The sequence below is a fragment of the Myiozetetes cayanensis genome, unplaced genomic scaffold (genome assembly GCF_022539395.1).
Source record: "Myiozetetes cayanensis isolate MyiCay16 unplaced genomic scaffold, myiCay2020 scf1, whole genome shotgun sequence".
Taxonomy (NCBI): Eukaryota; Metazoa; Chordata; class Aves; order Passeriformes; family Tyrannidae; genus Myiozetetes; species Myiozetetes cayanensis.
The window spans coordinates 35,355,885-35,369,375 of NW_026086604.1; the positions used below are offsets into that span (position 1 = coordinate 35,355,885).

General features: G+C 36.7%; 1 protein-coding gene across 1 annotated transcript in view; it reads left to right on the forward strand.

Annotated features, from left to right (window-relative positions):
- Positions 1-13,491, forward strand: part of LOC126647092 (aspartyl/asparaginyl beta-hydroxylase-like) — a 724,697-nt gene that overhangs the window by 685,306 nt on the left and 25,900 nt on the right. Inside the window, exons 3-6 of the mRNA XM_050329005.1 lie at positions 3,519-3,604; positions 5,691-5,777; positions 7,541-7,691; positions 8,745-8,881. Coding sequence (XP_050184962.1) covers positions 3,519-3,604; positions 5,691-5,777; positions 7,541-7,691; positions 8,745-8,881 — 461 coding nt within the window. The remainder of the gene's footprint in view (positions 1-3,518; positions 3,605-5,690; positions 5,778-7,540; positions 7,692-8,744; positions 8,882-13,491) is intronic.

Genomic DNA, 13,491 nt, shown 5'->3' on the forward strand with positions numbered 1-13,491 from the left:
AGTATCCCACAGACAGTAAGAGCTTCTTCTTGGGTAGGAAAGCTTCTTTCCTTTGCCTCGAAGGAACCTTGCGGTTGCCTTACTTACTGAGTTTAGGACAACCAAGTGACTCTGTCTTTTCATGAATGCTGAAAGCTAAAAAACTGACAAATAGCTGTCCTGTCTTACTGAATATACAGTTCATGTATAATTGACCAGCCTTAGATAAAGGTTTTCATTCATGCTGTAAGAACTGAGAATTGGCATTTTAGTTGGGGTTTACATTATTTCTTGTGTGCATGTAAAGCCTCCTATTTAGAGAACAGAAATGAAACCAGGTGTTTGGTGGTGATGTCCAGCTGGAAGGCCCCCAGATCATGTACTCAGAGGAACTGACATGCCTCAGTTTTCCTGTTAACGACAAAGGACAGTTTCACATGGCAGCTAAGAGCGCAATGAACCTAAAAAGTCCTTCTGGGTTCATCCACACCTGCTGTTGAGAAAGCTAGGCTTTAGAAATAGCAATGGTTGCTTGAAAAACTGAGTTGGCATATTTTTAGAAAAGAAAGAAAACAAAACAAGACAAAACCCAACAAGCCTTTTACGTGTTATGGATTATTCTTCTCAGGCCTAGTGATGTGTAAGAAACTTCTGACCATACCTGTTAGTCACTGTGGACTGAAAGTTTGGGGTGGAGGGATCCTTGCTTTTGTCATGAGAACTGGTTCTGTGAGTTTTACTGGATTCAAGGGGTGGGAACACTTGGAAGAGAGCCAGGGCTGTACTCCTTAATCTTTATCATCATTAACTGCATGAAAATGCAGTAAAGACATTGCTTTCCTATTAAATGGATGATAGTAAGACAGAGCAAGACTGGAATAGGCCACAGATAGGAAAGTATTGCTTTCCAATTTCCTTCCTTCCTTGGGGAAGGAACAACTGACTTTAAAAACATGTATATTATAAAAAAAAACACAAAACAAAGCTCCTCTTTGGTCAGTTTAGTTCCATGATAACTACATTCCCTAAGTGCATTGTTGTGTGTTTCAGTATAAATGCTTGATTTCAAGTCATGGTTTGCAATGAAAACCTGAAGTGTTTAGGGGAGCAAAACCAATATATTAAAGTATGTTATGTGGTGGTTTATCCTGAAAAAGTTGTAAACTCCTATATGTCAGACAGTTTTGGGTTTTTTTTCTTCTTAACTTCTTGGTATCTAATGCAATGAAAGATTTTGGTCCCTTCTATTACAAGAAGGATCAACAAGGATATAATAATCCTAATGCACTGCTGCTTTAGTATCTTACTTTTATAAATATGAATACATTTTTAGATTTAAAGCTTCAAGCAACCTTTGTGAATAAGCAAATGGAATTTGGTAGGATAGCTTGAATTCTGCCTAAATTCTGTTTCCCTCCTGCCTCTGAAAAACAATGGCATCTATTCAACTATGCATACCAATGCTGCAGAAGGGTTTAAAAAGACAATATAAGAAAAACTCTCTCTGCACAGAGCTGTCCAAGTTCAACATTGAATATGACAGTGAAAGTTTCACACCAAAAAGCCCAAAAGTGGTCAAGGGTTTTTATTTTTCATCCCATACAGAAGCAGTTTAGAGTTAGGAATCCTCTAATGATTGGATGGACTTAGTATTGGTTGCGCATTAAGTAAGGCAGTGGTGTTTTCTGGGGTTTAATGTGGATGACATGATTTGTCTGCCTAAGACTGTACATAGGATCAGAGTCTCAGAGACAGTATCATTTAAGGGATCATGAGCACAGCTTCCAGTAGTATGTGGTGGCTCTCGTAATTCCTGAACAATGCACCTGAGGACTTGGGAAGCAGAATAAAACGTAGCTAGTTACAATAACTTGTTATCCAAAATAGTTGCTGTAGCATTGTAGCAGTCTTGTGATGTTAAACTGTTGGATGTTTGGGTTTAGCTTTACCAGTTTACCAGTTACAACATTCCATGTTTAAATGTATACAAAGAAAGAAGTAATTTCATGCTATTAATGACTTATTCTCCATAGAGGGGGAAAAACAGTAATGCATCATTAAAGCAAAAACATGTGCCACTGATTACATATATGTATAACTACTAGTTAATGGTATCAGCCAATGCATATTTCCATACCTATGTCAGAAAAGTCAGAGTCCTTTTTTCCTAATGGAATGCAAAATCAAAGTTAAGCTGTAGCAAATTTGGAGAAAAGCAGTTACCTGCTGCCATATCCTTTCAGTAATGTATTTGCATTTTTTAAACAACTAGTTAAGGGTAGTTTAAGTATTGCATTAAGTATAATTAATGCAACCAAATAAACATTGTTTAAGAGTGAAGTACTATGAAGTAAATAGCTGTTTAAATTAACACCATTTACTTCAATTTGCTTCAAATGCAGTTTACACAATTTACTTCAAGGCTGGTTTGCTACATGCTGCTGCTGCTCTGCTTCTTTGTGATAGCTCACTAAGCTGTAGAAACGTGATCACTTAGAGGTCTTGGTCTGACATTTCAGTGTTGAACTTGAGTTCAACAAGAACTCTCCTCTACTGAGTAACTATGATTTCTATGAACTCTTCTAATCACAGAATGACAGAATGGGTAAGGTTGGAAGGGACCACACTGGATCATCTGGTCCAACCTTCCTGCTCAAGCAGGGTCATCCTAGAGCACATGGCACAGATTTGTATCCAGATGGCACTTGAATATTTCCAGTGAGGGATGCTCTACAGCCTCTCTGGGCAGCCTGTTCCAGTGAATGGTCACTCACACAATAAAAAAGTTCTTCCTCATGTTCAGGTGGAACTTCCTCTGCTCCAGTTTCTGCTATTTGCCTCGTATGCTATTGTTAGGCACCTCTGAGATGAACCTGTCTCCATCCTTCTCTACACCCTCCCTTCAGATACTTCTAGACGTTGATTGATGAGATCCCCTCTCAGTCGTCTCTTCTGAAGGCTGAACAGGCTCAGTTCCCTCAGCCTTTCCTTGTAAGAGAGGTGCTCCCATGCCTTAATCATCTTTGTTGCCCTCCACTGGACCTTCTCCAGGAGCTCCACGTCTCTCTTGTACTGAGGAGCCCAGAACTGGAGACAGGACTTCAGATGCATCCTCACTAATTGCTCCAGGCAAAGAAGTAGACCTATATAGTCACAACTTTTAGAAATTACTAAAATATCCTGGTAATCATGTTTTTTGCAATACCATATAAGTGTGGAAAAATAACAGTTCCCTTTTTTATTTCACATCAACTGAACCATTTGGAAAAAAAAAAATCCTTGACTGTTATGTGATGAAAGATTCTTTATCCAAAAGTTGAGTGCCAAGCCATTCAATTTGAATGACTGAAGTTTGCTTTTCCATATAGGAGGTTTTGACTGTAATAAGTAAGAAATCAGTTTCTCTTCACTGTAATTTGAAACTGCCTTCTTTGGAAATCATGCACTTTACCAACACATTCCCTAGTTGAGTGTTACTCCAGACAATTGCTGTGAAATGCAAAAGAAGTAATGAATTGTATGTTTTTTAAATCTTCTAGCTAAAAAGAAGAAGCCAAAGCTCTTAAACAAGTTTGATAAGACCATTAAAGCTGAATTAGATGCTGCAGAAAAACTACGTAAAAAAGTAAGTTGTAATGTTTCACTCAGGACTGTAGGCAATGGACAAAAATGATAAATTAAAAACTTAGAAAAAGGGAGAATGACTTTTAGATTTTTTTTTGTGAAATTAACTTTTTAAAATTAAATATTCAGTGCATATTTGTCCTTCAAATTTAACTTCTGCTGGATATTTCATTTAAATTTTTTAAAGTCATAAATGTATATCTGTTCATGTATGTTTCCTCACTGTTGACCTTGAAAATATTTAGCTTAACTGCTAAATTTATGCTTAAATTAATCACATGGAACAGGGCTAGTTCTGTCCTATCACTGTTGCCCATTTGAGTACTGAAGTCAGCTCTTAACAGAGAACTTAATATATGTGTGTTACTCTGGATCTCTCAGTAAGTGTCTTGGGAGTGTTAGGTGCAGATCTTTGAAGTAGGTGTTGTATCTGTTGGGATTCTGATGTCCTTTAAATGTCTCTACTCCCATACAGCTGCTTAGAGGACAAAGCAGATGTTCCTGCTTCTCACTTGCTCCTGCAGCGAGACTAACATCAATCAGTCAGTTTGGGTAGTTCTGAATTTAATAACTTGACTATGAAAAGCAAACAAACAAACAAACAAACAAAAAAAACCAGAAAGCAAGCTCTTCAGTCATATCCCTTTATAGGTTCCAATTTTGTTATTTTATTTGAGTATTTCAGAAAGTAAGACCTTTGCAGAGATGTGAGATCCCCTTTCCAGAAGCGAGATGAGATAGCAAAGCAAGACTGTGGCTGTTAGAAATGAGATGCCTTAAGTCTTTAGGATGTAAATCTTGTAAAAACTCTGATATACCTCACTGACAGTCTTAGCACATAAAGAACAACTGCAGGTTTTTGTTGTACCCTGGATTTGAGATGGATGAGCAAGGAGATATACTATTTTCAGCACAGTACAATAAAGACCATTTTAGTCACTGCAGATGAAGGATTATTCTTGGTTTTCAGAATACTATGCCATTTTGACTTTATGCTGCCATCTATGCAGCCCTAGAGTTCTGGTAGGTCTGTGATTGGAGTGGAGGGCTATTAGATAGAGAGTACTAACTTCATGCTGCCACTGCTATTTATCACTAGAAGCCTTCTTTACATGTTAGAATATAAAATCAAAAGGAATTTTCATGCTTATTGTTACTTAAGCAATTGGTTAATCAGAGAAAGACGCAGCAGAAATTTTTGCTGAACCTATAGGGTCAGTTTGCTGAGTCTCTTTTCCTGCCTGGTCTCTTGGTAAGTTATATATAGATAGTCATACATGTCATGTGAGAATCAGCATAAATTTAGTAATAAATTAGACCTGTAATATTTGAAGATAGCAAGGCAGTTGTGTGTAATAGCCCACTCATATTCGTAAAGCTGTAAGAGCTGGAAGTGGCAGCAGAGTCTGTTGCCAAATATTGCCAAGCAGTTCTTAGAAACTCTTTAACAGTGTGGCTGGTTCTTCTCGACTTGCATCCATACTTGCTGGTCAACATCCATCATGAGAATAACATAGTTACATTCGGACTTTATGTGAGGCAGGGAAGGGACACAGAACACATGTGAGGTCTCCAGAGGGACATCATTATGCAAAAGATTTGGAGGAAACAGGCATGCAACCTGGATGAGTCTACAGTGTTTCCCTTGGAAGAACTGTAGTTACGATACTGTTCATCAGGAGAGGTGTGTGGAGAGAAAATTTCCACATATGTCCAGAGCTGTCTTCCTATTCTGTTATATTCATTTTGGAGTTTGTTATTAGCAGCAGAATCTTTACTATTTTATATAGGCAGGTTATTGTCATCTCAGCATTTTGTCCAGTCAGCAAAGGGAAAGTAAGTAAAATAAAAAAAGCTATTAATTTTAACCCTGGAAAGTAGGTAATATTGTTTCATAAATAATGTCAATGAATTTCTCTTAAATAAGAAGGCAATCCTAACAAAAGTATGAGTGAAAACTGTTGATTCAGAGTGCACTGCTTATTTTGTGTTTGTTTTTTAACTGTGGAAACTAATGTCTTATTAGGTCTTTCATCCTCCAGCATTTTTATTAGATGGAATTGCTGATAAATATCTCTACTTTCCAGGGAAAAGTTGAAGAAGCTCTAAGGGCCTTTGAAGCACTAGTGAATCAATATCCACAAAGTCCTCGAGCAAGATATGGGAAAGCACAGGTACTTAAAAAGTAAAAAAAAAAAAAAAAACAAAAAACCAAAACCCAATAAATGTTAAAAAGCTAAAATAAACATTTTTTTTAGCAATAGAGTTATAAACCCCAGTCAGAATTATTTTATAAATTTATGGAGGTTTTCTATGCTGTCTGTCATATTGTATCTCTTTCAGTTCACTATCCTTCCCCAATTATGTTGGCAGCTTTTGTCTAACTTAAGTCTTGTGGAAAGTATTGTAAATAACACAAAAATAAGATATGCCCTGTAGATCTCATAAGAAATGAATGGTAAGAGATAAATCCCAACTAATGGCCCAGTGCAAGAACAACAGGCAGAACTTCGCTGTTGTGTTTCAGGTGTTCCCCTTAAAAAAAAAAAAACCAAAACCAAAAAAAACAACAGAGTACATCATAAAATAAACTCTGCATTCATAATACTTTTGAGCTGTGTTGGGATGTCTCAGAAGAGAATAAACTTTGAATTTTCATAAATAGTAGGATAATCCTATTGCACTAGGAGTAAAAAAGACTCGAATTCATGTTAATCAAGATGAACAAAGTGAAACCCTCACTGTAGGAAGGAATTGTGCTGTTAGATGGTTACTCAGGCACTTGAATTGGAGTCAACCAGTTTTCAGTTGTTTAGTAAGTCATGCTAAATATCCAGAATACTGTCACACAAACACTTGATGCACAGCAAAGCAAATCTCTGTCCTTGAAAAAAGTAAAGTCAAATTTCCTAGTGAATGTACATCAGAAAAAATAATTACTGCTTAAAACTGATTTCTGAAGGTATCTCTGAAGGCTGCTTGATGAACTGTTTGGCTGAGTAACCATATTGCTTGGTGCTTCACATACTCAGTTTCAAAGCAACTCAAGGAAAAAAAATTAAAGGACAGAAGTGCAACAAGATTTCAGGTCCTTGCTGCAGCATATGCAGCAAACACAGTTGAAGCAGTTTCATTTAATGCATATGTGAATTTAAAAAGACTATCAAGAGCTTCTGCACTTGTAGTGCTTACCATGCTCTGCAAATTGACTTCAAAAAGAACATAAGCCAATAAATATAGAAGTATTTGGGAAGAATGCATTAAACACACGAAAATGCACGCATTTATATAAAAAATTTAAAGTAAACCTTTAAAAATTCTGCATTTGAGACATAATCTTACTTTTCCAGCTGTTGAAGCAGATTATGAAAATGCCTTACGACAGGTGAAATCAGTCATAGCTTCTCTAAGGTTCACTGAAGCTGTAATTTCACTGTAGAGAGCTCATATATCCTTTGGTCTGCTTCTGAATTTGATGAGCCAGTTTAAGTTTTGACAGAGGTGTAGGGTAGATATTCTATCAACATATGCAGTTATGTTGATATTCTATCAACAAGGCAATTCCTAATTCATTTTCTAAGAAAGAGTGTAAATAAATTTGTCAGAATAGATGAAAGAAATGTTTGTTGATCTGTGTATTGCTGCAAGAGTGAGGCTTTGTATACAAATGGTCCATAGGCAAAATGTAGCATTTCTTCCATATTATTAAAGAGATTACTTCATGTGTTTTTGAAAGCAGAAGTTATGAATTCTACAAATATTAATCAAAAATCTGTGTTAATGTATGTTTACATTAGGTGCCAGTTTTCTTGTACTTCTGCTTTCAAACAATTTGTAGGAAACAAGAACATTATATAATTCTAATGTGTCTTCCCAGTTATTTTTAAGACTAACGAATTATTATGCGTTCTAATTATGGTTTTGTGATTCTTCCTAGTCTGAAGATGACTTAGCTGAGAAAATGAGAAGCAATGAGATGCTGCAACAAGCTATCAACACCTACGATGAGGTGGTTAGTCTGCCAAATGTCCCTTCAGATCTGATAAAGCTCAGCTTGAAACGAGAAGCAGACAGGCAGCAGTTCCTTGGTAAGTTTTGAGGGTAGTGTAAAAATTGTGGAAGTTATGTGAGCAAGACTTTCAAGAGGTCACTAAGGACTTAAAATGCCAATTCCATTGAATTTTTGGTAGGACTTGTCCTCCTAATATCTGAAATGCTAAAGAAAAAGAGTTATTTAATTTTTTTTCTTGGAAACTGGTGTCTATAATTTGCTTGTAGGATAATAGTGCATGTAGAAAGCTGCAGTAGATGCTACGAGAAGATATGATGAGAAGTGTCAGTTTTTATTGACAAGGAAAGAAGAAAGTCTTCCTTTTCTACTGAAGCTGAAGACAATCAAGAGGAAATTAATGGCATAAGCAGAGTAAACATATTCTGAATAAACTTTCAGTAAACAGAGAAGAGTGGAAGTGAAGTTGGAGATAACATTGGTGTAGATTGTAGGTTTAGATCTCAATTCGTGATATATGAGAAGTGCTGATTAGAATATAAGGCACAATCAACTTTGCAGTAAAGAGTTCTGTTCTCATGGGTTGGATTTTTAATATCAACTTATTTTGTTCTTTCTGTTCCTTTGCAAGACCTCTTCTAGGAAGCTGAGGAACATACTTAATTTTAAGCACATAAGGCATGATAAATTTCCATGATAAGTAATGGAAGTAGAGTAGAACTATTACTTAATGCTAGAAATGCATTTAATTTCTTAATTAAGATTAGGTTTATTATTTTATGTTTACTTAAGTTTGTTGAGTGCTTTGATATCTGTGTACGATAAAGCAATCAAAACTTAAATAATGTTACTGCTGCACTGTAAAGGGTTCTCCACAAGAGGCTACCATAACACTGCATGATGTGCACTTGCAATGATTCCCTGAAATGCTCCTGGTATTGGCTAAACCCCGGTGACAAGGAAGCAGTTGAATGTGCTCCTACCTGCACAAGCTTTTTCAACTTTTCCTTCTTGATTGTTAGTGAAAGTGGAGCACTTGGCTCTGATTTGTGTTTTCTTAGATGTTGTGTAAATGTCTTGCTATTGTTACTCATATCTGCAGTTGTAATTAAGTCTTGTTCAATCAAATCAGGTCGCATGAGGGGTTCCCTGATTACTCTACAGAAATTAGTTCAGCTGTTTCCTGGTGATACTTCATTCAAGAATGACCTTGGTGTTGGTTACCTCTTGATAGGAGATAACAGCAATGCTAAGAAAGTATATGAAGAGGTGAGTTTCCATTCCAGTCAAGTAAAAATATTTGCATTCATATGTTCATTCTAAAGATCGATTGATTTTAACTTTTTTTAGTTGTTAAACATTTCACATGTGAGGTTTTGAATGGTTAACATAGATGCAATTTTTTTCTAATACAATTATATTCTAACTTTAATTCAGATATTCTGGTACTGTTATGCTAAGTCTTTCCTCATTGACAGAGGAATGCAGATTTGTTTCATGTGCTTAATAGTATTTGAAATCGTACGCTTTCTGGTAGCTAGATTTGGAATCTATTGACAACACATGTAGGTGTGTTGTATGTAATGTGTAATATGTAATGCATATATAATCTGCAAGACAAGGAGAGCAGAAGCCAGTCTCTTTACAGGAACAGCATCTCTAACCATGTGATCAAGTAGTTCAGTACTCACACAGCTATTTAACCTTTGCTTTTTCATATTTTTGTTAGCAGCTTAAATTCTGTTTTACTTTCACAATGTTTGCAGTGTGGAAGATTCAGTGCATTTTTATTCTTGTCTTATACTATGGTTATTTGGCTGGGGAAACTTCAGTGCCAGGAAACTTCAGTGCCGCTCTGCTCCTGTGATCTGGAAGCCCTGTTAACATCTGGAAATTGTCTGACAGATGTGGAGCCTGACATCACTGGTAGAGCACATGCTGTCTGCGCCTGACCAGAGAGTCTTGTTGGTCTTGGCACACGTGTTGCAAGGCTTGTTTAGTACAGCTGAGCCTGGTGTGGTAACTGGCTGGTTATGTAGGCTGGAGAGGAGTCAGCATGGTTAGTACCACCTCCTGAGAATAAAGGCCCACTTGTCCATCCCCCACGTCTGGGACTCTGAGGGGATTCTCGTCTCTGGTAGTTTCTCAAAGAGAAGGAGGACTTTCAGCCACATGGATGGAAGCAGGAGCCAAAAGCTAGTAATACCATTTTTTCTCCTCGAGCTCCTCTGGTAGTCTCAGATGTTGCCAGAATAATGTTTGCTTTGCTACTTTTGCTACTTTGTAGGTCCCTCCATAAAACATGGCTGTTCAATAATTTTTGTCCTGCTGTCAACATTTCTCAGAGGATTAGAAATATCAGCTTTTAAAGATAGAATTTATTAAATAAACCTGCAAGGAACTTGAGAAAATAGAGACATATTCCTTTTGGGCAAGATTTTCCTTTGCAGTTATTCAGTGTTTTGCTGCAAACAACTGTTAAAAATTCTCAATATCAATAATCACAGGAATTTTTATACATGGAAGGTCATGAGTTTGCTATATAATTACTTTGATACTGAGTTTTATATACTTCAGAAGAAATGTATAGTGCTCTAAGAACAGATATGTAAAATAAGAACTGGTGTGTTTTTAATATATTGTTTTCCATTCTTCTATGGACTTTATCCAGTGTAATTACACTGTTTTGCAGTTCACTAACCACTGAAATAGGATAGCTCATAGTGGTGTTCTGGTCTTGTAAAAGAACAGAAATACTTTTTTTTTTTTTTTTGAATCATATGGTTTTGTCCATATTCTGGGTATTCCTCAGGCTGAATTCCAACACATTAATATAAATTTGTTGTTGTAACTCAGGATACTAGTGTATCTTAATCCTAAACAAAGGATTTTAAGAAACAATACATAACCAAAGAAACAGGGAGAATCCCATGTGTACCTGCTTTCATTCGTGGTTCTGCTGAAGGCTTCTTACATGATTTTGGGCAGATTTGTTAGGGGCTACCTGGACTGCTCTGGAGTACTTTGCTCAGCTGCTGCAATGCATATTTAGAAAGTGATGGGCATATGACTTTCCTCCTGTAGGCTGCTCAGATCCTCTGCTCAGTTAGTAGAGAGGGAGGCAAACTGTGAATAGTGTTTCCAGGGGCCTCCACAAGACATCTTGCTCTTCCCATGATTTTTGAAAAACTTGGAAGACTTCTGTAGTGTGACTAAATCCTTTTCACTAGTGTAGGACAAATTAATCTTTTGATAGAAAAACGTAAAAGAGCACAGATAAGATCATGAGCTCAGTGCTGCACAGTGGATGCCTCCAGTATTTATGAATTCTGGGTTCTATTTCCCATTGTAAGGACGTTCATACATTTTATTCAAGTGTTCTTTAATGCAGAGGGCATGAGCACTTAGGAAGACAGAGCAGAGTTAAGGACACGTCCTCAAGAGAACATACCCCTTTTTCAACTAAAGTCTCAGCTCTTTGCTGATTCCTCTCTGGTCTCATTCTTTTCTTCATGGTTGCCTGACTTCTTGTCTATGTGGTACTTGTTTCTAATGCTCAGGGAAATCCCCAAGTAGTTAAACACTCTTCTTTGCAGGAGAGGCTAAACTCCAAATTTCCTGGGAATCTGCTAGTTGGGAAAAGGTACCTTTGTTTCTTGCTGTAACATTTCCATCTTCATTCAGTGTTACTTGTCTGTCTTAAGCAGGGACTGAACACATGCAACCAGCTGGACCCTTCACAGGCACCGTTGCCTACATGGGGTCACAGTACCTAATATTTCAGACCATAACTCTCATCATCTCCAAGGAACTGAACAGAAGCCGAAGGAATCCTAGTGGATGAAAGTTTTCTGCTTTTGCTTTACATTTAATAGCCAGTTTACTTATTTTTCCATTCAGTTCTTATTTTTCTTTCTAAACTTGCTAAATCTTAGTAGCTTATTTTAAATGCCTTTAATACATATTCCTTCTTTTGGCTACAGAAGCAATGCATATAAACACTGAGCTTCAGATCAAGAGTTTTTTTTTTTCTTCCAGATGTGGCGTGGTGTAATCTAACTGACTCAAAATACACTTTTCTAGAATACGTTTGCCAGAATTTTTACTGAACCACAGATAGAAAATGGTGTCCAACTGGAGAGAATTTCAGTTTTGCCTCTAATATTAAAGCATTTTCTTTTGAACATTTCACTCAGGGACATGGAAACATAATGTTAAAGGTAGTCCTAGTAGAATTCAGAGCTATTTTTATTTTCAAAGAAAACATAACATTAAAAGTAGTCCTAGTAGAATTTAGACCTATTTTTGTTTTCAGAGATATACAGAATATAAAAAAATACAGCAGAAAATAACTTTTTAGGACCAGTTACTCTACTAACAGCACTTATTCTGCCTGCCATGCCGAGGCACATGTGCATGGCTCAGTGCAGCATTATACAGACATACATAAGCCAGCTCTGAGCTATCTCAGGTACCAAAACCAGAATATCCACATTAACACAGTACTCTCCTTGGCTAATTAGCCATTGATAGCCCCAGAGGTTAATATCTATATTCATGATTAATATTTAATGGGCTGTGAGCAGTTTAGTAAAACTTATTTCTAAACATAATTAATATTGCATGGAGCAACAGCAACAGAGTAATACAATTTACATTAAATACTTCCAGTGTAATTTCTGCTGATTGTATCTCTTCGCTTCTCTTTAGGGGCTCTGAATGTAGATCATTCCTTAATGCAACTCGGCAGAGTTTAAATGAACCATAATACAGAAAATTCTATTCTGTCTTAATTAATCAGATAGCTTTATTCTATAGTTAAAGAAACTGTAACAAAATTATATGGCTAATAAATATTTCTGTCAGTCATTTCATTTCACCCTGCAGGTACAGATTCTTGGATCAAAATAATTATACACAGAATGCTGAAAGACGAAAGGCATAAAATGCATAAGGTGGTAGTGTATTCTTATATTAGGGATCAAGTTCATCCTTACTACAGCACTTTTTGCTAATAATGTCTCATACTATGGACTTCAGATAGATTCTCAAATTGTTTGTTCCCTCATAGTAACTCTTTTCTACCGAAAGAAGTGAAATCATGCTATTTTTAACTCATATCCTTTTAGGCCCACGTTGCTATGATTTTGGTTTTGCTTGGATGTATTTTGTATGTAATAAGGTTTGAGAAAAGAGAGAAGTTGGTCCAGAGAACTTGTTATGGTTTTGCTTGTAGTTGTTTTGATTGAAAAATGAGGTTAGACAGTGACTGGAAAAGGCAGAGGGAAATAATTATGATGTATGAAGGCATTTTATCCATGACATTAGAAATGGATTTAGGCAAGAGAAATTGCTCATCTGTCCATTGTTGTGTATTTAGCAGCTGTCTAGACATTCACTGGGTATCAGCCTCTGTAATTCCACTGACTGCTGGGCTCTTGTGATGATCCTCAGACTGAGGATCTGTCCAGATAAAACTGTCCGCCCTTATTTTAAGGAGAGAAGAAGTGTAAAAACAGATTAACTTGACCATGTGATTGATATCACATAGAGCTACAAATTATATTGAATGCATGTATCATAGAAATTTGGCACTGGAAAGTAGATCAGGACATTCTCCAGTTTTCCCCTTGGCTGAGGTAGACCAAATGCACTTAAATCATCTGACTAGTGTTGGGAGTGCATGTTTCAGAACTCAGGCTGGACAGCTTCACACCTCCTTCCCCTGAAACATTGCCCCATACACTGATCCTTTTCTACAGCTGTCCCTGTACTTACAAACCTTTCCCTTGCACAGTCCCCATGAAATACCAATCTCTGGATATTTGCCAGTGACTTTCTTTTTCTGCAAAATTAAGTGATTTTGTAACTCAGATATT